Source organism: Poecilia mexicana, unplaced genomic scaffold (assembly GCF_051168715.1).
Source record: "Poecilia mexicana isolate PSO_F unplaced genomic scaffold, ASM5116871v1 scaffold_5, whole genome shotgun sequence".
Taxonomy (NCBI): domain Eukaryota; kingdom Metazoa; phylum Chordata; class Actinopteri; order Cyprinodontiformes; family Poeciliidae; genus Poecilia; species Poecilia mexicana.
In genome coordinates, this window is record NW_028263374.1 from 17049529 (window position 1) to 17068561 (window position 19033).

At 38.1% G+C, this 19033-nt stretch overlaps 1 protein-coding gene across 1 annotated transcript; it reads left to right on the forward strand.

Annotated features, from left to right (window-relative positions):
- The first annotated feature begins 11762 nt into the window (after positions 1 to 11762).
- On the forward strand, positions 11763 to 18803 carry LOC148159685 (calcium-dependent secretion activator 1-like). The gene is made up of 3 exons (XM_088005665.1): positions 11763 to 12836; positions 16901 to 17012; positions 18565 to 18803. The coding sequence occupies exons 1-3, from the start codon at positions 12724 to 12726 to the stop codon at positions 18706 to 18708; spliced, it is 369 nt and encodes a 122-aa protein (XP_087861791.1). The 5' UTR covers positions 11763 to 12723; the 3' UTR covers positions 18709 to 18803.
- Positions 18804 to 19033: the final 230 nt, after the last annotated feature.

Consider the following 19033-nt stretch of genomic DNA (forward strand, 5'->3'; position numbering starts at 1 on the left):
CCAGCTTGCTAAGATTAATGAAATGTTTACATGAGATTATTGAGTGCAGAATTTGAGGCACAGTTGCATAAATTTATAGCACTGGTGCAAGTGGGCTTTTTTACATGGTGTATGAGAAAGATCTGTTTTTTTTTCAATATCTGTGTCAATGTGTTTGGATATTCTAACATCTGACCATCAAAGTTGATCAGCCCTTCTTGAGTAGCTCACAAGCCTTCTCTAGTTCCTCCAAACGTGTGTACCATACAGCCAAACTCCAAAGTGAAGATGTAGCCCGTTGTATCAAGACCAGGACAAAAACTACTAAGCTTTTCCTGGATCTGAGGTTCAGCAATAGGTTTAATGACGATATTTTAGTAACTGAGAGACTCTCACTGTTTATTACAAAAACAAGAGGGACCGCCACCCCAGTTTGTTACTCCACAGGTGTTGAAATTGGGTTTACTCCAGGACTGTAGAGACATGACCACCATAAACTCCAACAACATCCAGAGCTTTTGGCAAAGTGTAACACCATTGTCCATGTTTTTGTTGTTGTTGTTTTTTATATATATATAAATATCATTTTACCTCATCTTACTGTAATATATCTCAATTTACTTCTACTTACTGCAAAGAGAAATATTTAATTGTTACTGTTCACATTTTTTTAAACCATATTCCTCTGAAACATTTATTTTTTTCACCACATTTTATAGCTTTTTTCTTATCAGCCAGATTTAAAGCGAAGTCACTCCTCTGCTCACTAAATGACTTCTCACTGGAAGGCTGCTCTTTTGAGATTAGTGGTTCAGGTATCCTTTTTTTCCTACCCACTTAATTCCATTCAGAGTTGTGGGCTGTCTCTGCCGATTAATGGCCGAGAGGCACACAGATAGTAGTCCATCACAGAGCCAACACAGAGACAAACAGTGCAGACAATCATTCCTGCCCTCACACCTGAGGGCAATTTAGCATCCTTGCTTCACGTAAAGTGCATTTATTTGGATTTTAGGAGGAAGCCAGAGTACTTTTTAGAAAACCCGTGCAAGAAAACTGGGAGTAAAAATTGCCACAGATTTAAACCCAGGACCCAGGGCTGAATGGGGTAAATTTACAACTCAAGAGTTTGGTGGTTTAATTATTAAATTTTCCCCATGTGTGTATCAAAGTATATGTTATTAAAGTTTATTTGCAATTCAGTTAAGACATTTTGATGTCCTTTCTTAGCCCGTGCTAACAGGGTCATGGGAGCTTTGTTGCTTGGACCACATGTAAAGTTAAGGGGGTAGATAAAGCTTTAGGGCAGGATCATTCTGTTCTTAGGTCATACTGTAACAAAACAGTGGTGGCATTTCCTGACTGTGTTTAGCAGCACATTTAAAATGTTCACAGTGCTTTGGTATATTTTTTTTATGTCTTTCATCTTTAAAGAATGAGAAATAGTGAAGCTCTCATTGCAGAACTGATAATTATTATAATTAAATTTTTTTCTCTGATGATAATCAGAAAGCATGTCAAGTTTCGCACACTGTGTCAGATCTAGTGAAGCAAAATCACAAATCCAACAACGATGGCAGAGGGATTTCATTTCAAACGACTTTGAAATCATTTTCCTATGAGCACAGTAAACACTTCTCACAGATTTTTATTCTCTGATTTTTTTTTTTTTTGCGACCTGCGATATTTAGTCACACCATTTGACTCTTCCTCACATAAAATTACTCCCCGAGTCTCAAATGGGTGATTGAATTACCCAAGCCTGAGTGTCAAAGTAAAGCACAAGCACATCAGGATCACGCTTTCCACCCTGCACAGCCATAAATCATGTTCTGTCGCACATCCCAAACTGGCAAACCATCCTCCCATCAACACTGAAAGAAGGCTCCTCCTTTTCCTCTATAATTTGTCTTGTCAGCAACTGTTAGTTGGGAAATGAGGCCTGAGTTCTCCCTGGCTTAGCCTGTAGCTGATATAATTGCGTAATGGAGCCTCTTCACTGCACAGAGGATTGGGAGAGGATGAGAGCATTGCTATGCCTGCCGAACTACCTCTTCACTGAAAGAGCCGTGGTGCTACACTGCACGGAGAAACTGCCTCTGACTCTGGACAGTGTTTGCAGACATAAACATTTATGAAGTCGTCTATAAATATGATTAAAAATCACTATCAACACGGTTCAGGTAGTTTTCCGTTATAATAGAGCAGCAGCTATAGTGGGCTGGTCGTCTTACAGTGGGTCGTGCCCGAGTCCAAAAAGTAGTACCAGGTGATCTGTGTGAACAAAAACAGAGTGCAACAATCAGGACAGGGAAGCCATGTTGAACAGTCTGCTCAGTCTCAAAGAAGAAGACAGCCAGAAAAGGCTGGAGGTGGAGAAGAACAGGAGAGTGTGAGAATCGCTTTGGTGTCACAACTAATGACGCCAACCCCTTTCTTTTCCTTTAGACTAGCCAGCAGCAATTAGTCTGGTGAGCTTATTATCGAAAACGGCTCCTAAGAACAGTTGTAAACTGCATAATGGAGAAGCATTGTTGAGATGACGTGCTAAAGGCAGAGTGACAGAAAGAACAGGAGCTTCTTAACAAGACAGAGACCAAATTTCGTTATATAGCATTTTTATCACAAGATTTTTATAGATACTTGATTATGCTATAAAATGGAATTGTATGCCTGGAAAGTACATGATGCCCCTTTAAGAGAAAATTAAGATTTTATGTGTTTGGTTTTTGGCTGTCTGGTTTGAGTGCAACCTCAAAACACTGATGTAAAAGTCCAGTCCTTTGCTACTCCACATTAACAGGATTTTAATCTGCAGTGCAAACAGAGCAGTGAAGGTGATCAAACATTTGTGCTCCACAGAGATGGAGGGAAATGCGTGAGTGATTTTCGTCTTAGATTTTGTGTGCTTGCATCAGTTGTCATTTTATATCAAGATATATTTTAGGCAGCATTAAACAGTTAGAAATTAAGATGTGGAGAAATTAAAATGTTTACTGAGAAGACCACGCAGAGATGCTACGTTCACACATGTATCCTCTATCCCACACTGCATATTTTAGCATACACACATGCACTCCCAGCACATCTAAATATAGCTCGTTGCCTCAGCTCCTCCATGTTAAATCATACCCTGCTGTCCGGTCTGTGTTCCTCAGAAAAATTCACCCCAGTCATGTTTTCTGTCTGCTGCTAATGTCCCAGCAGCCACCTGGGAATGTGTCATCAGCTGGGCTGTTAAATACCCACCTGCCTCTAACCTGCTGTCATCTCGGCTAACACTAAAGTAATCTAACCTGCATTACGTTTCTGCAGCTCCGACGCAGCTAATCAGTAATAAATGCACATTTTTAGATACATTTTTGAGTTTGTTATTGTGGCCACCTATATTTTCCTTATAGCGAGCATTGACCTTTCAGTTTCAGAGGTTCCGTGACTGAAAGTTTGTCATTCAAAGGATAATATCTAACTTTTGATTCTGTTCAGACAGTAGCTATAGAAACAGGCTACACTTCTTTTTACATTACACACTTCACACTCATTCCTCTTATTTCAGAAATTTTGCTGTTGAGCTATGAATTTAGAGGTAGCTACACTAAACCAGTTTTTTTCTCCTGCCACCTACTTCAGTCTTAAGTTTTCTTGGACATATGGTCTCGGGTTTGTCGTGTTTGCTGGAGAGGGAGGTGCACAGATGGGACAGTAAAAATGCACTGTCAGATGCTGACAGGCCAAGCTGCTGATCTCCAGACTTGGTACTGACAGTTCTTATGGGAGCGCACATGTCAGATGTCAGTTGCACCACAGTCCAGTCTTTTATCTTATTTTTTTTTGACACAAGATTGGTAACAACAGTGGGAAATAGGCAGCTGAGACAGAACCGAGGCAAGAATTCAATTTGCCCCATTACTTCAGCATAATTTTGTCTTTGCGTTCTTTCTTTTCTGCCACATTGTGGTCTTGATTTAAGCATCACTCTGTGATCTGTGCTGAATACCACTGTGCTTCCTATGCAGACATTCTGCTGCTGCTGGTGGCAGAGTCTGATTATGTGCTCTACTAAACAGGAACTCTGGGTTATATAGCAGGGTGGCTGTTTAGTAGCCAGTGCTGGTAGCGCATCAGACTTAACTGTCTATGCTTGCTGTCCTTTATTTAAGAGGCATCTGGCTGACATAAGTTCATATTCTGCAGATCAGTGAACAGAATCAAGCCCAAGGTGGTAGATAAGATGATAAGAACATAATTTTCTTCTTTTCACATAACAAAATGTTGCACATGATCTAGTTTTGTTCAGTTTCAAAAAGATCCAACACTGTTTGTCTTTTTTCCCCTTGTGTTTGTAACATACTGTACTCCTCCCCTGACTGTATGTGCACTTTGGCTTGTTCTCTCTTAAGAGGGATTGCTGGAATGGGCAGAAAATCAATATGGTAAAGGTTGAGAGACAAGGCCCGTTAATGTAATAGGAATAGGTGAAGTACCCAGAGGCTGAGGGAGGTCAGTTCTGGCATGTTTCCCCCCAGCAGGAGGCCAGAGGAGTTTAGAGTACATTGCATTCAAAATAGAATCAGGTGCTAAGCTGCAGCAACAATGCAAGAAGTTTTTTTTTAAAAATTATTTTCAGTTGTTTCTAAGTTTGGGTTATATCCTTTTTTTTATTATCACAAACTATATGAACTATTTCGTTCATATAGATGAAATCCAGAGGTCAGTGGACAGGGTTAGGGTTTTTGGACAGTTGCCCTAGATGACATCAGAAAAGATGCAAAAACACAAGATAAAAAACAAATCAAAAACTATCTGGAAGTTGCACCTTGAACATATTTACCGTAGCTTTTATTCTATTGCAGTCGGTGGAGAGTTGGCACCCTGTATGCTAAGCAGCTGCCCCTAACTTGTTGCTTAGAATAGAGAAACTATTTTATGTGTTTTGTATGGGACTCGAATGCATTATTCTGCAAAGGAATCTTAGATATTGTCCTTCAATTGTTGTGAGGAGGCTGGCGGTTCCCTTCATATACCTGTTAGATAAAATGAAACCGTAAAGCTTTTGACATGATGCCATCTGTCAATCATTCTAGAGTTTGCCAGCAACAGACCAGTCGGCGGTCGCTATTTGTCCTGAAGTACACGCCCCTTAGCCGGGGTTCGACATTGCTAAAGCGCTGCGGTCATGAAGGTTTTGAAGAAAATAGGAAGTCAATAGGAAACATGCAATTATCCAGGGCATGTCCAGGGCGGAATACAAATTATTACATTTCCAAAACCCAAACAGAGTCTGGAATAACGCAAGAAATGGATCAAAGCCTGCAGCCAACCTCATGTCCAATTGAATGAAACTTTAACAGCAACTACCACATTTTCGCCTGCCCAAAGGTAACTGGTAGTAAACATCCCATTTTTTGTCATAACAACAGGTACTGACAGTCAAATCAAAGCTATCAATACCTGTAGTCATACTTGATTTTATGTGTGTAAATTCCAATGGCATTTCTATGGCAGCATGATAACATAGGCTGTAGTAACTGTGGTATTTACATTTAAGCAACATTTTTACGCTAATATCTTTAAGCATTTTCCGGAAGGCAGATTTTCATAAGCCCGTTTAAACTTTGACTTCTCTGTTGTTTTTCGCAAACAACTTTACAGACCTGATGTAGGACTTGTTGGAGAATTTTCTTGTCTGTGTCTTTGGCTTATAAGGCAAAAATGTCTTGGGTAAGACATGCATTGAGTTCCACTACCTTTGCCATTATAACACTGTTTGTCTGAGGTTTGCTCTACTTCCGCATGGGGGCAAAGCCTGTGAGTATCAAAGTTTTTATTTGGGCTTTTATGCCAATGAAACATTTCAAAGTAGCAATTCATTATATATTTACAAAAAAAGCTTCAAAAATGTGTGATATGTAGAGGTCAGCTCTCTCTGCAGGCTAGTCATGTTTTCCCCATGCCAAACTCAGTCATCCGTGTCTTTATGGAACTTTGTTTTGTGCATTTGTCCACAGTCATGTTGGTATAGAATGGCCATAAAGTGGCCTTTGTCAAACTTTGCTGACGGTCCTAGAAATTTAAAAGCACAGAAAAAGGTTTAAGTTATCCTGTATTATTTATGTTCTTTCATTCGAGAAAGAATTTAATCAATAAACACCATTACACTTAAAAAAGTCATCACCGTCCCTATCAGGATAGAATTTCTGTTTTGCATGTACCCTGTGAAAAATCATTTTTTGGCTGCTTTACAGGTAATATAGCAAAACAAAAGACATAAATGATTTCCCAATTTCAGCACAAGCCACGATTTATTTTTTAGTGTGAACTCAGACCGTGCTGCTCTCTGAAATGGTTCATGTCTCCTTAAGTGTAACTGTGGTGGAGATTTGTCCTAATCATCTCACACAGAACATGCTGGTGACTGGTGACTCACAGCATCAAATATGACAGGAATGAGATGTTTTGGCTGAGAGAACAACAGAAGAAATACGAAGCATAGAGAAGTGGAGAGCAAAACACCGACATCAGGCATCCACTAGTTCATTGTGTCAGCTAATCTAAAACACTTTTTCATTGTTGATGTGAAGAAAAGTACTTTTCAATTTCAAAGGGAAGATTTTAAACTAAAAATCTGTACACTTTGTGCCACAGAAGATCATTTTAAGTAGCAGAAATCTAATAAACACTGACTTCAACACAAATCCGATTGAAGTCAAAGCTTTTCTTATATTTGTCATTGAAACCACTAGGAAAAGGGAAAGTTCAAAACACTTGACACTTCCACAAATAAACCCCAGAAAAGTTATGTGGTTCATTCAGATTGCCTGCGGTGATGGCAACATATTTTCTATGCACCAAGGCGGAAATCGCTTTTGATTTCGATCTTTTCATGTGCGATGCCACATCGTGCTTCTGTGATTGCAGTCGGTTGGAAAGAAACTGAATTGGCCTTTTTGTAGTCGTGCTCCACTATTTTTCATAACCGCTAATCTCTGCGAGAGTCTTTAAGACTGCACATCATATTTACCTTGACCGTCGCTTTTCAGTGATTTTGATGACAGTAATTCCAGTCACTATGAATTTTATAATGGACCCTTTTAAGCCATTAAATCATTAGTTGCAAAAGGCCAGGTTGCCACTGTTAAAATGCCAGCTGGAAAAAAAAAAGAAAGAAAACGAAAACCCTGCAACTAGTATTTTTTTTTTCTTCTGGTAACAAGACCAGTTTGATTGAAGCATTTAAATCTGAAGGTTTAAATGGAATATAAAGTTACAAAGTCTTTATTAAAGAGCTTGCAGACATTTTGAATCCATGAATGCTTGATAGTTGTATTTTCTTCTCAGAAGCCAGCTATGAAAACCAAAAATGGAACAGTTCTTGATTTTCATTTTAAGATACACATTAACAATTAAAATACAAACTATCTTTCTTCTTGGTGTTACAAAAAAAAAACAGATGTGAGATTACATTTTGATTGGATTTCCTTGTCATATTAAAAATAACAAAATCAAAACCTGTGGGAAAATAACATTTTTGCCAAGAGGCATTTCTGCACCATTCACTGCAGTTGCAGCAGACAGAGAGGTGGTAGTAACAAGTCACATTTGTTCAATTACATTTAGTAACTTTTTGAAAGAAATATACTGTTAGGAATAATTTTGCTCCAGTGTATGTTTTACTTTTACTTGAGTAGTACTATGAGAAATCATTCTTCTCATTTGAGTAAAATGTCTGGATTGACTGCTCTCTGTGAGGTGCCTCAGGTGGTCGGAGCTCGTCTGGTTTTTGGTTCAAACCCCCCTCTGTGGTGGTGCCAGTGTGTGGCAGCTTAGCTTTCTAGTCTTGTGGACTAGATACCGGTGTACAAGTATCGGCCATGTCACTGATGTTACAGGTTACAGTTCTAGGTTTGCTTAAGTTTTTCTACAATTGCTCTCTGATTTTACTTCACCACCCTCTGATTTGTGTTACCGTTGTGAGTTGATTTTATGATGGTAAACTGGTAGGTCTTGCTGCAGCAAAGCATCCCCAAACCACAACACTTCCACCTCGATGCTTCATAATTTATAGGAGATTCTTTTGCTGGAATACTGTATTTGGTTTATGCCAAACATTGTCTTATGTTCTGATAGCCAGATTATTTAGTACAGACTATTCTGTACATGAACATCAGTCCAGAAATCTCTTTTGCTGTCTACTTTCTCTATGGCAAACTTCTCTCTGATTAAAAGAAGAAGCTTTTCCTATTTGAACATTTTACACTAAGTGACATTCATAAGGTTTCTTTCTTATTATGAAGGCATGCACTTTCATATAAACAGCCAAAAGAGTTCACTGTAGGTCCCATGATGACATTTTTGGGTTTTTATAGGGTTTTTAACATGCTATGGTCTGCTTTCAGGGAGAACTTTCTTGGGCTGCCAGGTTTGGGCAGATTGGCATTGTTATAAAGGTCCTCCATTTGTAGACTATTTTCCAGTTGGCTGGCTTATTTCAAATTCATTTGAGACATCTTTAAACCTTTGTCATACTGAAGCATCTAATAAGATGCTACAGTATGCTTTCTGGAGCCCTGAGGCAGAAGAACATCAAATAAGTAAGGTTTGAAGTTTAAACAAGACAAATCTTATCCAAATGCTGTGTAGATGGCAAGCTTTTCCACTAGGGATAAGATAATGGTTGGATGGATGTCTAAAAAAGTTAATCAAAAAAATCACAGCATTGTACAAATCTATATGCGTGTTGTATTGAATTCGTTTAAGGACAGTGTTGTTCTTGTTTGCAAAAAAAGCCTTTATTTAAATAATTTACCCAAGTCCCTGTTTGGTGTGTTGGAAAAAGAAAGAGGAATGTGAAATAATAAAACACTATTCTGAATTAAAAAAATAAAATAATTGTGAACAAAATTAGATTGTTTTATGATGACTGTTTTCATTACCTTTCTTGCGTTAAAAAAAAAAAAACCCTGGTTGTTATAAACATCATAAACAAAGAACTTATTTTTACAGATGTACTAACAGAAAGATTTCTTTGAATAATGAACTAGCACATGAATAAGTGATTCAGAATCATTTGCACAGCTGCTGGAAGGAAAAAAGGCGATACACTGAATATGAAGAGGGGAAAACTATTGAGTTACTCATGTATGAACTAATTGCTTTTTTGATGAAGGGCTTATTTCTCTTGTACGAGTTCAGAAGTTCCTTCAATTTATTCCGGCGCCGGCAGCTGCAGCTGGAAACATGAGTGAGGTTATGGAGACATTGCCCACATCAAGGTTACGTCATTAAACATTCAAAAGCTCCCAAAGACCATTGTACATTCACTGAGATTCACTGATCCTCTCGGTTTTTTATTCTGAAGTCTAAAAAAACTGCTAATCTTATTTTCTGTAATTCAGTTTCTATAAAGCCATTATAACTCTATTCTGCTCGGCATACAATTTTGCCTCAAAGAAAAAACAATAATGATTAATAGTAAGTGCTCAACAACTTAAAAAGAAAAAATGGGTTTCAAGGTTGCAGACGTGTATTATTGTATAAGATGGAACTTTGATCCTTATTCTTGAAATGCGAGCAGCGTAGGGAAATTGTGTGCAGGATCGTGTTCTTGCTGATTTGGGGATGCATCAATGTGGATTTGAGTATGGAATACACCTCCCCCCTCAGCCCCCCAAGTCCCACACAAGCTCAAATTGTGTATACAAGATTAGGTCTTTAGGTCTTTGTGGACTTGTGATTCAATACTAGAAAGCTGCCTCAAGTAATTCTGACACTACTTCAGTTTCATCTCCAAAGTGTATAGCCAACTGTGGATTGTAACAGCGAAGAGAAAATAAATCTGCCTTAAATCTGCTGTATTGAGCCTGTAACAATGGTGGGACCTTTTAGGTTTGTCCATTTGTGCACAATATTTTACCGGACAGTTTGAATTAATTTGGTACAAAAGCACTTCTACAATGTCACTGTGAAGCAAATCAATTTAGGCAGTATCTTATTAAAATATTGTTGCTACACAACGTTGTATGATCCTTGTGCAAGAAGCTAAAAGTTTATGTGCATATTTTAATACATACACTTTTGTTTTCAGTCAAAAATGAATACATTTTTATATCAATGTGTGGATAGATAGATAAGGATTTTATTTCATATTTGACACAGACATTATTTCTGTGTAAATAAAGCTCCTTGATTTTGAGCCTTGGGCTTAGAAAGTATCTCATTCTCCTTAAAATGACCCGAATGACCTCTTCCTCTTTTTTTATCAATAGCTGGACAATCTGGACGAGCAGGCTGCACAGATCAGAAGAGAGCTTGATGGTCGTCTTCAGATGGCAGACCAGATTGCCAGGGTGAGTCAGACTCTACAGGGAGCACTCAGATTGGTTTTAATATGCTTTGTTATATAGTTAATATTTCAGAAATATGGTGTCACTAGTATGGGCACCATGGTGTGAGCTTCAGGCCACAAATAAGGAAAATGAATGAAAGAGTGTTCTATACTTCAGTAGATGTGGATGATTGTGAAGGGTAATTTGTGTTATGTCATTGTGAAGTGAAATTATACGACCTGGTCTTAAGAAGCTTTAAATTGTCAGGCTTTTGATTTCAAGCTGTCTTAGAAATATCTGATTCTTTCTTGTTCTCCCCAACAGGGCGGCAAGTTCCCTAAATTTGTGTCCAAAGAGATGGAGGCCATGTACATCGAGGAGCTCAAGTCCTCCGTGAATCAGCTTATGGCCAACTTGGAAAGCATGCCTGTGTCCAAAGGTGGAGAGTTTAAGCTCCAGAAGTTGAAGCGAGGCCACAACACCTCGATCATCGATATGGGCCAGGAGGACGAGAACACTCTCTCCAAGTCTGATGTGGTTCTCTCTTTTACTTTGGAGGTAATACATATTTTGGTTTACCAGCTTTAGCCAAGTGCTACAAATATTACCCCTTTAAGATGTTCACGCCTTGTGCAAATCTACGTCTGCCTCAGCGGGACTAGAAATCAAAACCGAGGAGAAACACTTCCCTGCTCCGCGCTAAGAATAGAAACAGACAGCACACCTGTTCAGACGGTCCAGCAGACGCTGTGTGAAGAACAGACTGACGCACACACGTGTGCATAAAAACCTATTTACCTGCTCCTTAATGGGAAATGTGACTCATCTTGTTATCAGCTTGTCTCAGATGAGTTATCACCACAGAACAGAGAGCAATCACACCTCTCTTCCTTATGATGCAGTGCTATTTCAAAGTCGGTGAGTTCATAATGGCCTCAGACTTACTTCCATACAATGTTGGAAGAAATATGCATTAACAACATGAAAGAAAACATTATACCTCACAACACCTGCCAAATTTGGTGGACAGGTTTGTGCCGACATCTATTTGATTTATAAATGACAAAAGCAGGTATTCAATAATTATGGGTGTAAAACCATCATGCTGGGCTTAAGACCTAGCTGGTTATAAGATGCACATAAAAAATATATTATTACCCTATAAATGGTTTTCTTGGTGTGACTTGACCAAAATTAGTCCAATGTATGTTAAAGCTGTTAATTGATGCACAAAAAATTGACAAAATGTGTCCGATGCATTCCCCTGTTGTGAAATCAACATTAAATCATTGCAGAAATTTGGCAAAATTGAACATTTTGAGAAGAAAATCTAAATTAAAACACAACCTGAGATTTCATTCTTGATAAGTGAGTCAGGATAATAACTGTTTTCTGAGAAACAGTCTTTTTTAATATTCATTGAATATTTCTGTGCTAGAACTTGAGAGATGTATTCAGTAATTTCTTGAATCTCACATGCAAAAGCATTCAAGTTTCAGCAATGTGGATGTTTTCAGGAACTTTTCTATCACGGAGTTTCTTTCCGGATGCATCCAAAGATTTTTCAGAGACAAGAAACTGTGTGAGCGAAATCTACCGAAGTTTTGATCCAAGTTGGAGAGCTGTGTAAGACAGCTGAAAACCTTCAGGCCGACCTGGGGCAATGTTACTTACAGCCCACATCTTGCACTACTCAGACATCTAAGCAAAGCTCCATGAGGAACAATCGAGGGTCTCACCTGTGATGAAACGCACATAGCAGCAGACCTGCTCTGTATGTGTTACAGAGTACATATTGTGTAGCTGTCAACCCATCTTTTAATGCCAACATGGAGGAAATTCACAAAGCAATCCAACATTTTATTTTTGCTGCTGCCTTGCACGAGCTATTTGCTTGGATTCTACAGTGGATTCACAAAGTGCGCAACTTACATCAGGTCGCAATTTGCCTTTCTTGAGTGACAAACACAATAGATTAAATGAAGTCATCAGAAATATATAAAATGTTTTTTTTTTTTGTTTTTTTTGCTTTTAATTTTTATTGCTATTTTCATTTACAAAAACTCAAGGACATTAAGTGATGAGCTACGATGTAGGCACTGAGCTTATAAAGAGGAGGTATAAGACTTTATGTGGCAGATTATGTCTGCAAGCAGTTTTGAGGATTGGGAGTTGCAGGCTCCATCGAGGGTAGCTGCAGTTTTCACAGTCTACTTCAGTGGAAAATCACCCAGAATCTATTGCACAGCGAAGACAGAAGCTGTAAGTGTAAACACTCATTGTTGCTCTAGTAGTATTTCTGGATGGATTTTCTGCCCGCTCCTCTGCTTTTGACTCTCTTGCTCTCTGACCTCTCTAAAGAGATGAGTCACTTCTCGACGATCTTCTCTAAGGCTGCTCTGCTTCCCAGGTGGTGATCATGGAAGTGGTGGGGCTGAAGTCTCTGGCTCCAAACAGGATCGTTTACTGCACCATGGAGGTGGAGGGAGGCGAGAAGCTCCAGACCGACCAAGCAGAGGCGTCCAAGCCAACGTGAGTGTGCACACACGGATGTCTGTTTACCACCGGCATTTAACAAACAACGATGTTTGTGAAATACACAGTCCGTTATTTATATTACATTTCAAGACTCGCAGCCGTTTGCTAGGGCAGAAAACAAACTCCATTTACATGGAAGATAAAACTAATTAAATTGCTGACTATTGCTGTTTTCTTTCAATAAACCATTCGCAGTTTTGTGAATAAGATCCTAGAAGAATCTTATCTAAATTAATTGACTTTTAAGATGCACTTAAAACTTAAAGTAAGCCTCTGCTGCAAAACTCTCCCACATCTCAGTGGTTTCTCAGCTTGCAGCGATACATTCCCAGCGCTCTTCAGGGGCTCTCAGATGCCTCATTTCCTCTCAGAAGCACTTTGCATGTAAATTACGACATTTAAAAGAAATTGGACTGTGCACTGGTACAAAACTTTATTTTTTTATTAATTTCCTTTAAATCTGTTAATCTGGTGTAACTGACATAATCAAATTTTACCCTAATTATGCTGGTACTAACAATGTTGTTTTAGGTGGGAATTTCTAAATATTTAGAGACAGCCCTTTAATGACCCTGATTTGCTCAACCTGTTATAATTTCTGAGATTTTCTATCTGAACCAAACTATTTCAACTGGGTCATTTTTAATCAGGAAGTGGAAATTGATTATTTAGCTCTGTCCAACATTGGAAAAGTATTCCAATTATTTTTACGTTTTCCCCTTTTGTCACAATATAATCACAGATTTCTATCTGTTTAACTGGAAATGTGTGTGAAAAAGAATAAAATAAAAAGACACATACAGTTGTGTATAATTGTAAAGATTATTTAAGGAGGGAGCATGATGATGCTACCTGTTAACTTAGGTGAATAGACAGGTCTTCATAGATTTGCAGTTATGCTTGATATCAATCATTTCTCCAATCTTAGGAATATTGTGTAGAGGTGTACTGGCTTCGCACCTTCCTCCTTGAACTTTCTGCTTTCTCCGTTGGTCTTTATGATCCTATTTGTTCACTAACAAGCCTTGGATTCCCTCAAAGGACAGCTGCACTTGTCTTAATAAGATAATTTCCAAAGGCAACCGGATTCAATTTTATTTAAGATTATCAAAGGAGCCTAAATAAAAATGCACACTTTTTTAGATTTTGATTTGTAAAAGTGCTTGAAAATCTTTCATCATTCTCCTTTCACATCAAAATTATGCACTTTATTGTGTTGTTCTGGATGTGATGTGATAAAATGTGAACAGGTTTTGCAAGACACAGTACTGGTTATTAATGTAGCTCATCAGACCTCATTCATCACATCTGCAATGTCCAAATTTAGATAAATCTATCCTCTCCTTAAAATAGCTTCTCCATTAATCTCAGATTCCAGAATCGTACAACTCACTCTGTAAAAGAGCCACCCATGAAATATTCATGTACAGTAATATACGCTATTTTTATCTCCAAACGTCTTCTATTGATCCTGATAACACAAGAGACAGATTTTGAGGAAGGGTTAAGACAGCGATGAGGACAGGAACTGGAAGAGAAAAGACAGTGTACACTCTTAAGACAACCACTTTACGCCAATTTAAATCACTGAATTGAAAGACGTAGCAAAATAGTTTGGATCTACGCTGCATTTAAAGGTTCAGGCTCTGGAAAGTAAATGTTGCAAACTTTGAATGACAGTTACTTGACAGGCTGTATGATGGGTTGAGTGTTTCTATGTAAAGAGCGTACATGTACTTGCATACACACAAATGAAGTCACACCAGATGGATGTTACCCTTCAGACTGCTGCTGGTTATTCACAAACATTAATTAAGCGTGCTCAGCCACCGTGCACTCAGGCTGACATTCAAATTACTGTTATGAATTAACATTGAACTTTGATGACTTGATGGAAGGGTTGATTTATTTTTATTTTTTTTTGTATACACAGTACAACTGCGAGCAGATTTAGCATGCAGAGGATTTGACCCGTTTTGCAGGAGGAGCTCCAAGAACGCACTGCTGTCACGTCCATTATTAGACCTTCCATTTAGAGACAAGGTCACCTTCATGCCAGAACGATATTTGCACGTGAAACCAACACAGCTCACCACTGACTACCCGCTGTCTGTCAGCCGTCTCTCTGCTCCCTCTCTAGTTTTCAAGAGCAGCAGCAGTTGATTGTGGAAAATTTTGAGGGGAGGAAAATCCTTTCTTTGGATAGAAATGAACATGTTAGAATCTTAATTTGTCCTTACATGGCATGATTTTAAGCATTTAATCAAACTGTGAAGGCTGCAAAAGTTTAGAATTACAGCACTGAGAGTTTAATATTGAATATTTAAAAATAAAATCTTGTCACTTAAGCCCTCGTGCCTACAGTACTGCATATTTCACCTTGTTCCCTGTGTATTTCTGTGTGCTTAGTGGCTCTGAGGAGCTAGTCTGTTAGAAAATGTCTTTGTTACTACTCCATAATCCCTCAGGTATTGTGTTATGGTTTTTTTGCTTTTGTTCATTTTTAAAATGCTGTTTATTCCAACCGACTCTAATAAAATAGGTTATCAGATTTCATTCAGGTCCCCCTGGAGCCAAAAATATGTTGTCAATTTTTCTTTCTATGCACACTTTGTTATTAAAATCTGCATAGTTTCCTTCCTTCGGGTCCAAAAGGTACAGGCAGTCATTTTACTACAGTTGATTGTTCTGTGTGGTCCAGTGCTTAGAAATAGGAGAAAAAGTTTGGTTTAAGCAAACTTTTTCAACAAAACATTGAACATTGTTGGGTCATTTTAGTTGAAGAATGATCAGTTTTCAAGATGTTAATTATGATTGAAAAGGGGATTTCATTGGCGATGTTTGCATCAACACCAATAACAGCTCTGAATCAGTTTTTGCTTTCGCCCAGTTACTGAAAAAAGTCACAGTTGTGTTTTGCAGCTCAACCAGCACTTCCTAATATTTCCCTTGTTAGCCTTCCTCCCTTCATCTGCTTAAAATCTTGGAAATCAAAGGGAAATTTTAATTAGTGGATAAAACCAGTAAAATAAAACTGTTTTTTTTTTTTGTGAAAAAAGAAATCACAACAAACACAATGATCTTGTGTTGCAGGCTTTGAACCAAGCCATTAAGAGTATGGCATTGATTACTAATTTTCAGAGAAAATAGCAAAATAGCGAACAAAAAACAAACAAATATGTATCCACATGGGTTTTGAGTCAATTTCCCAATACCTACCCAATTTTTTGTTACCCACTCACTGCCTGTTTTGCTTCAGCTTATTTGTCTTCGGAGTTATATATTTGAATAAATGAATATTTTACATGAGAGCCCAATTTTAGTGGCTGTGAATCAAATCCCATTTGGATTAGTTGACAAATTAACAATGACAGATTATGACTTCTGATCAAAACCTAAATTATAGTGTGCAACCACCTGCTGGCTAAAGTTATTTAATGGAGTCACATAACTGTTTCCTTACAGTAGAACATGAGTAGTAACTGTTTGTGAAAGCCAGTAGCAATGAACAGAACTGTTACTGATGTGTTTTCAAAGTGTTTGATACATCCTCACTGTACCAACAAACAATGTGTAGCAGTACAACAAATCAGTCTATTGACCCGTAGAAGGTGCAAAGAAAAATGCTGGGATAAAAAAAAAATGGAGTGCATTAATAGTAGAGCCATAAATAAGAACAAATAAATTGAAAATTACAGTTGTATTGCACATGTCCTTCAAAGGGGCGACATATTGATCAGAATTAGAGAACATTTGTAAAAGCTGTTCTTGAGGCATTAGTGTGAGACCTCAGTACTCTGGTTCTGCGGCTCGATGGCAGCAGCTTCAACACCCAGAGCATTGCAATTTAAACATTACCTGGATTTCTCAGTTGCTTTCCTGTCCTTCCACAGTTTCCTTTTTGTATCCATACACAAATATATGAATATACAACCGTAATAGAAATTACACAGTCGTATTGCTCCAACGAGACATTGTTGACTGTTCAACAGATGAGATCACTGTGTTACACTGTCATGGAAAATAACCTCTTGAGTGTTTTCTGTTTTGTCTTTCAGCTGGGGAACCCAGGGGGACTTCACCACTACACACCCTTTGCCTGCTGTCAAGGTGAAACTGTTTACAGAGAGTACAGGCGTGCTGGCGCTGGAAGACAAAGAGCTGGGCAGGGTAAAGCCTCTGTTTACTCACAATTTTAGCAGTTACAGAAGATCAAGGATCACGCCAGCGATAACCAAAAATGAAAACACACATGCAACAGTACGCTTAAAGTATCTTATCAATTGCTTTTTAGAGAAAGGTAAACATTACAGTTTCATATTTATCAATGTCTCTACTAGGTGTTGACTCAGACCACCTTGAGTAAAAACACCATGGTTTCACAATAACAGGCTATTTATGCACTAACTGACAACAAAGGCTTTCAGTACATTTATCAACCAGAAAGATGAGTGTTATTCATACAACTTCCAAAATATTCTCATGGATGCAGATGGTTAAGAACTGCTTTTTTTTTTTTTTTTGGTATTACACAGAAACACAGTCATAAATAGTAACTTAGTTGGATAATTTGTATCCACAAGTAGAGCCTGCAGTCGAATTTGTCAATGATTTTCTATATCTATATTGCCAGTTGTAAGTTTAAAACAGTGTTGACTTAACCCGGGTGATAGATGGTGCTGATGCCATAACCGTCCATGTTTATCGCTGCCAGAAATATTTTCAAACAGCCAAATTCATATTTCATTAAGCTTTTTATAAGCACATTGTGCTGAGGGGAAGGGGCAGCTCTGTATTACTACATGCCTCATTTCGCTGTGGAAAACTCCTGTCCAAGCAGTTTTGTTTGGTTTTCTTGTAACCAATAGAAACATTTTCTTAGCCAGCTGATTGGCAGTGCACAGCAGCAGCAAGTGGTGGAGGGGAAGTACCACATCACTTCATGATCCATATGTATAAGATTTTTTTTCTGCCAATTGATAGATTGCTCAGCAACAGGTAGAGGAGGGACAGCATTACTTAATGCTCCATAGGGACGTAGAAAGTTGTGGTTAAAAAAACTTTAACCATGCCTTTTTAAAACCTTGGTGCATCTCTACATTGTTTCCTTCTGAGTAAGAAACACCTTTTGTAATGAAGTAAAATCCAGCTACTACTAAAGAAAAATTCTGGATTCAATTTAGGTATTTTTATTTAAATCTCATCTGACTCAATTTGATATAAACGTCATGAAGGGAAACAGGAATGTTTAAAACTACCTTGTATTTTCATGCCTAAAAGTGACAGGTACCTAAGAGAGGTAGTTTTGCTGGTATGCGTTGGGCCAATGGCGCCTCAGATGTCCCTGTAGTGACAGTGACCTTGTCTGAGATAGAGTTCTTTGATCTCCCACTGCAAGAGAGTTGGCAGGAAAGCAGGCTTCCTCGAAGCTCTTTAAGTCAGCAAAGAGAGATTAAGCCTTCTCTTTTTCTTCTTCTTCTTCTTCTTCTTCTTCAAGGCAGAGAGAAACGGTGTTCTTCTGTTGCTTCACCGCATCGCAATTTAATATTTAACTAGAGGCAAACGCACATAATCACCAGCCTCTGCAAAGACTAACGGTTGCTGCTGAATGCTGCACAGAAAGACAAAATAATGACTTTCCAGCAGAAAATAAGAGATCAGTAATTTTTTATTTATTTATTCATTTATTTATTTTTGCCATTTGTGGTGTCTTTGTACGCAGGTTGTCCTCCACCCAACACCTAACAGTCCCAAACAGTCAGAGCTCCATAAGATGACTGTGACAAAGGCTTGCCCTGACCAAGATCTTAAAATAAAGCTGGCTATACGCATGGACAAACCACAGAACATGAAACACTGCGGGTAAGAGAAAGTCAGCAGCTAAATAAGACACACAGGGATGTTCTTATGAGGATTTAATTTTCTGTGCCTTTTCCTGTAAAACTCCAACCTTTCTCAGCTCCTTGGCCTCATTTCTTTTCACGTGCTGTGGAAAAATACTGTGAAGTACACATCTCCCCCTGGTGGATGACATGTGACATATATATATATATATATATATATATATATATATATATATATATATATATATATATATATATATATATATATATATATATATATATAATATGTGTGTATATATATATATATATATATATATATATATATATATATATATATATGTTTACCTA

What these genes read in the sequence shown, in the direction of transcription:
- LOC148159685 (XM_088005665.1), top strand. Translation starts at nt 12,724, where the DNA reads ATGGAAGTGGTGGGGCTGAAGTCTCTGGCTCCAAACAGGATCGTTTAC. An exon ending in GCAGAGGCGTCCAAGCCAAC is followed by an intron (nt 12,837 to 16,900) that starts GTGAGTGTGCAC and finishes TTTGTCTTTCAG; the next exon opens with CTGGGGAACCCAGGGGGACT. An exon ending in AAGACAAAGAGCTGGGCAGG is followed by an intron (nt 17,013 to 18,564) that starts GTAAAGCCTCTG and finishes CTTTGTACGCAG; the next exon opens with GTTGTCCTCCACCCAACACC.